Source organism: Cibotium barometz, chromosome 15 (genome assembly GCF_041138505.1).
Source record: "Cibotium barometz isolate CiBa-2024 chromosome 15, ASM4113850v1, whole genome shotgun sequence".
Lineage (NCBI taxonomy): Eukaryota > Viridiplantae > Streptophyta > Polypodiopsida > Cyatheales > Cibotiaceae > Cibotium > Cibotium barometz.
In genome coordinates, this window is record NC_141060.1 from 54,656,773 (window position 1) to 54,662,803 (window position 6,031).

The window sequence follows — 6,031 nt, forward strand, 5'->3', positions numbered from 1 at the left end:
CCACCTTTTTCATCATGTGCATGTCTTAGATAGATAAACACATAAACAAATATAAATTGTGTTACTTATTTGTGAGCATATATATGCATATATATACATACATACATATATATGTATGTATGTATGTATATAAATATACATGCACGCACACACAACCTTTTTGTATTGCATTGCTTGTGATGCTACCCCTTAGTAGTTTTTTCGTATAAAGTAAAACGTGGAGAAAATTAAAATTTTTCTTTTTCAGAATTACCCAATAACTATTACTAATATAAGAAATGCTAATATTCCTTTTGTTATCACCTTTATTAACAAAACTATGGGATATGGCAATATGCTATTTATAAACTATCTAAAAACAAAGAGGAAGGTCGTGCGATCCAAAAACAAAGCAAAGGAACCAAAGAGATGATGCCGCCCTTCTCACACCCTTCTCCTTGTATGCAACCGCCACTACAATGCTGCTGCTCCTCGGTCTTCTGCCACCCCATCGATTTTCCAACCTACACACATAAAAGGGAGTGCTAGAAGCACCTGAACATGCACTAAGAAAATTTTCATGGTCATAATTGGGACACGCACACACACACAACCCTTTTGGGTTGCATTACTTGTGATACCCCCCTTAGCAAATTTTTTCATATAACGCAAAACATGGAGAAAATTAAAAAATTCCTTTTCCAGGTTGGCCCAACCACTATTACTAACGTAAGAAATGCTAATGTTCTTTATTTTTAAGAAAATCACTTTTATTAACAAAACTATGGGAAATGGCAATATGCTATTTATAAACTATCCAAAAACATAAAGAAAGGTTGTGCGATCCACCAAAACAAAGTGGTGTAACCAAAGGGATGGCACCGCCCTTCTCCTTGTACACGTCCGCCCACTACAATGTTGTTGCTCCTCGGTCTTCCGCCACCCCATCAATTTTCCAACCTACACACATAAAGGAGAGTGTTGGAAGCACATGAACATGCACTAAGAAAATTCTCATGGTCATGATTGGGAAGAGCACCTATGGCACCCTCTACCAAATGAACATGCTAGAAAGGTCATGATTAGGAAGGTCTCGAAAAGTGCTTCAATGGGTGCCCACTCGCTTTTGACTTGCTTTGCAATAGGACCTGGGATGTCCGGCCGAGACGTGGAAAATCACCTTAAATACCGCACCAATCGTATGTATCCCAAATCCTTCTCACTAAAAGAGGGCTACCCGGGCTTGGGGGGTTCACTGTATGTAAACTCTCTATATCACGTGCATTTAAGGCCTAAATTTAAAAACCCTTATCTGTAAATTTTTCAGAAATAAAACACACCCCTTTAATATTCAATGTGTAAATACCTCCTTTAAATGGTACCCTTCTGTATGTAAAAAATGTGTAAAAAATAGATTTTAAAAACCCTTTCTGTTGAACTCACAAGTACACTTACATATTTATGAGTGACCCCTCCGAGTACCCGGGCTTCCTTCCCTTCACTTAGTAGACAAAAACACTCTCTTTTTTATTCTCTCTCTCCTCCCTCTACTGAGGTTTCAGAACCTACAAACACGCATAAAAAATTAGCACACAGAGAAAAGAGAGAGACTTTATCTTTTCGATGACCATTGCAGCTGAGGCTGTGATAGCGTCCGTCCTCGGGCATGTTCACAACGGTGAGGGTGAATGCAGTGCATTTGTTGTTTTGTGCTTTCAAACTTCAGCTCCATGGGTTGAGAGGACTGTGGAGCAAGTATGCCAGATAAAAGACTACTTTTTGTGACCCGATAGTGCAAGATATTGTAAGTGTCACGGGCCACCGATTGTAAGCAGGTATGCCAAATAAAAGACTACTTTTTATGCCCGATAGTGCGAGAGATTGTAAGTGTCACAGGCCACTGATTGCATTGGGCGAGTTCAGGATCAGGTAATAGGTCCAAGGCGACATGCAATAGGTAGAAAGGCGGTGGTATCCCATCGAGTAAGTTGGCTGATGGAGTGGGCATTGTCGTCTAAGAGCTCCACCACGGGCAAATGTTGTAATGGAGTCCCCGCTTCACTGAGAATTTCTCGTGAGGAGGATGCCGACGTGGAAAGTGGTCGGTAGGCGTCCAATATATAGGCTCGCTTATCAATCCTTGCTCACTCACCATGCACATCAGTGTGTTCAAGATAACACGATGGGACTTCACACCAGTTACAGTAGTGCAGTTGACAGTCTTGGAACCCTTCACATCAAATTGTGCATCGCTTGATCCCCTGCTGTTATGGAGGCAAGTAAAGACTTAATGGAGTCACCACTTGGTAATGTACCAAGGACCCCCCTATGCTCTCACACTGCAGGAAACGATACCCCTCTCTCTCTCTTGGAGCCTTGAGAACATGCAAATGTAGATTTAAAAATAAGCAATGAGGGAGATAGAGCTTACTGTCGTCTAGAACAAGGGTGATGTTAACAATGGTATGGTGAAGGCGGACTTGGAAAGGCTCCCCTCCAAAGAATCTGATAATGGAGATGTGGTGGCCACTAGTGGAGAGAGGGACTTCAGGTTGTGTAATTGTTACCTCTAGCCCTAGATGAGAAGGCTTTTTGAGAGAGCGGTGGTGGGGGCGATGAAGAATGTGATGCCGATAGAAGCGATGGGGAAATAGCAAGCATTTGCAAAGCACCCTCCGCCTCCCCACCCCCCTCTGCAAGTTGGAAGAGAGCTACTGTGTTGCTAACAATCTACTTAGTGTTGAAGCAATCACTTCTACTACTATTGCAAGACTATTCTTGATGTTCTCATCACCCTCACTACCTAGCCTATAGTAGAAGCCCAACAAACACACACACACACACACAAATTTAATAAAAAGAAGTCTCAACACCTACAAAAGCAGTAACAACAGTGGCCAAGCTTATCATTTGCCAAAAGTTAAAGAAAACACTGTGTGTTAGCTTTTTGTGTGTGTGTGTGTGTGTGAGAGAGAGAGAGAGAGAGAGGGAGCTCAGTGTGTGTGTGTGTGTGAGAGAGAGAGAGAGAGAGAGAGAGAGAGCTCAGTGTGTGTGTGAGTGAGAGAGATCTCAGCCGAAGAAGAGATGTCACGGGTCTCGAACAGACTATCATAGAGTATTTGTAATTCTCTTTTTGTAGATTTTTTAATTCAGTTTATTTTCTTAATCATCATTTTGCAACTGCTCGGCCTTGCATACCAAAGCCTGCCAGAGGCATTGAAGAATGCTGCTATCAAGCTTTAGAGAGTGAACGAAACGTAACCCTGCAAGAGGCAGGGCAATCAACCAAGGAGAGGCAAAGGAGGGGGAGTGGAGGTGCGATCCTAACTGCCATTGGAGGGGAGTGGAGGGGCAAGAGAGAGAAAGAAAGAGAGACGTTTTAAGCAGTAGTTATGACATTATTGTTATAAAGTTGGCAGTGCAATGCAAGCTATCAGAGCCAAGGATTTTTTTCATATATTTATTGGTGGAGTTTCAAATTTCAATATATCTCACGAAGTTTCAAATCAACGATCTGACACATTCAAACGGCAACGAAGGTTTCATACTTTGCTTTCTGTCAATTTCCAACCTTTAGAGCAAGCAATGTTAGTAAAAAAGTAGCTTGACCCATCTTTTTTCTCTCTCTCTCTATATATATATATCGCTACAATCTGATGCCTTCTCTGGCAAATAAAAAAATGGATAGACTCTTCTTAAAAAAAAAAAAGTAAATCAAGATTTAAATTTTGAAAGAAAATAAAGACTCTTAGAGAAACGTTCATGTTAAGGGAAACTAACGTTCATAGTTTCTCACCCTAGGGCATATAAAGACTCTTAGAGAAACGCGTATAAAGACTCTTAGAGAAACGTTCATATTAAGGGAAACTAACGTTCATAGTTTCTCACCCTAAGGCATGTCGAAAAAAACTCTCCATGAGGCAAGAAGAAATGTCAACTCATCAAGCCCCTTTATATTATATATAGATACATATATAAAAGTTCTTTTCTTGTGTCAACAAGTTCATAGGATACTTTCTTTTATCCGATGTCTCTATATTATTTACAAAATTACATAAATTTACAAGTTTCAGCTGCAATCTCATTTCTCTCACGCGTGCCAAACATGTACTACGAATACATGCGGAAGCTACAGCTTTTTCCCAACGCATAAGTACGAGTAAAACCTTAGGCTCTTCTAAAGACGTTTTATCCCTTTTCAGATAATGGGACATAAAATTTAAACCTTAAAAAAAACTCCAGTAACATTTTACCCTTCAAATACGAAAAAATAGGATCACCCTCAATTCAACCCTTCAAATTATTTGAGGCTGACGATAATAGAAGGGAGAAAATCATCTCACCTCACAGAAACATTTGTGACTCATGAAACTATATTAAACATAAACATGATAATATTGCACAAGTAACAAACACACGCAATATGGATGTACAACCACTGTTCAAATCCATGCATACCGTAGCCATACTAACGAAAATCACAAAACGCCGATCGACTTATTGACACACTATCTGTGCAAATACTTAACGAATGAACTGCCATTTGCTTCAGATTAGACGACTCCTCCCTCTTTAGAGGCTGGAGGAGGGGGTGGTGGAGGCACATACTCTCCACTGAAGATGCCTGCCCCTACAGCTAGCAGATAGAAAAGCTGGGTTCCAGAGAGTATAATCACGAACGCCTCCAACACTTTCTGCAAATCAACAAAGCAGAGTCACATAAATACAGAAGGACTGCTGAATTTCGCTTTTTGGATTATCAATTAGAAGAGGGTCATACCATTCTCTTGAACCTTACTCCTCCCCAGTGAATTTCTTTGCATGCCAAGCTGCTCACAACATTGAACTAGGTTAGAAGTTGGTGAAATTTTTCCCCCACTCAAAGTAAACTTGAAGTAACTTCTCAAGCCTAAGCTATTAGGTTATACAAGTGTACAAACAAACGAATGAGAGAGTTTTAAAGAGGGGTTTACCCCAAGGCTAGAAGCGTGAGTAACCATGCTATGAAAGCTGCGGCTGTAGTGCCGGCCAGAGTGTGATCTTGCCATAGTTTGAGGTGGTGACAACCGCTTAATTTGGAGGCAATCCCTACTACACCAGCTATCAAAGCAAATATTACAAAGTATTGTGTTGCAGGGTTGTCCGAAACAGCTGCCAAATAAGAAACAATGAAATTAGAACATTACAGTGTGAAAAATAACACACACTCGTTATTAACAAACTTCACCAAAATTAAATGATTCACCACCGCAAGCCAGTACTTAAACTGAAGAAGTCAAGGTACCAGCTTCCTAAAAATGCTCAAGACGACCAGATAAAGCTACTTAAACTGGTAATAAATATAATCCGTCACACGCTTAAAGACTATAATCCTATAATCCTAGTAACATAGTCTTTGAAACAAAGAATAACATAGATACAAAGGGGTAATTATGCATGGTTTAAGTGGGACTTTGTGCACCTTGGCTGGCTACTAGAAATACAGGAATTAGACAGAATACCTTTCCAATCGCCCTCATGGTTAATTGCTACATTAAGAGCCCAGCCAGCAATACATACAACAATGATATAAAGCGCAAGATTGAGCAACAAGAGAGGGGCAGCAAAGGCACGGCTAATTCCAAAAGCCATGGCTAGAGAGGTTATGTAAGAGAGCAGATGAGAGTACTCAGGTGTGCAAGCACGAGACAAGCTATGACATGGCCAGGATGGTGGTCAGCATGTAGAAATGAGGGCAGAAGGGGGTGGTACATAAATAAAAAATTTGCCCAAATTATTAAGCAAACATGTATTGAATGTCCAGGCTGGCTTCCTAGATTACGTGTACTCAAGGCGTCCAAATTGATGGGACTCGTCATGGGCGTTAAAAAATTTGTGTGAGGGTGGCGTGGCTTGGAAATTTAAATAGCACCCTCCCTCCCTTATCTTGGAAGCTTAGTGCTTAGGGAGGGAGGGATGTAGACACACAAGACAAAAAAGCAACTCGAGTGAAGTCACAAGTGTAGTAGGTGGGAGATCTTATGCCCGTTGGTTGGGGGGAAGTCGTTTGGAT

General features: G+C 40.8%; 1 protein-coding gene and 1 long non-coding RNA gene across 2 annotated transcripts; both read right to left on the bottom strand.

Moving 5' to 3' along the window:
• Positions 1-287: 287 nt before the first annotated feature.
• LOC147631436 (uncharacterized) lies at positions 288-3,616 on the bottom strand. Its single transcript, XR_015267580.1, has 2 exons — positions 1,435-3,616; positions 288-939 (listed from the first exon to the last, which is right to left on the bottom strand). It is a non-coding gene; the product is annotated as an uncharacterized LOC147631436 (long non-coding RNA).
• Positions 3,617-4,355: 739 nt separating this feature from the next.
• LOC147631437 (membrane protein PM19L-like) lies at positions 4,356-5,719 on the bottom strand. Its single transcript, XM_086809837.1, has 4 exons — positions 5,481-5,719; positions 4,953-5,130; positions 4,760-4,808; positions 4,356-4,673 (listed from the first exon to the last, which is right to left on the bottom strand). Exons 1-4 carry the CDS (start codon positions 5,608-5,610, stop codon positions 4,533-4,535), a joined length of 498 nt encoding a protein of 165 aa, XP_086665963.1. The 5' UTR covers positions 5,611-5,719; the 3' UTR covers positions 4,356-4,532.
• Between the last annotated feature and the right edge of the window lie 312 nt (positions 5,720-6,031).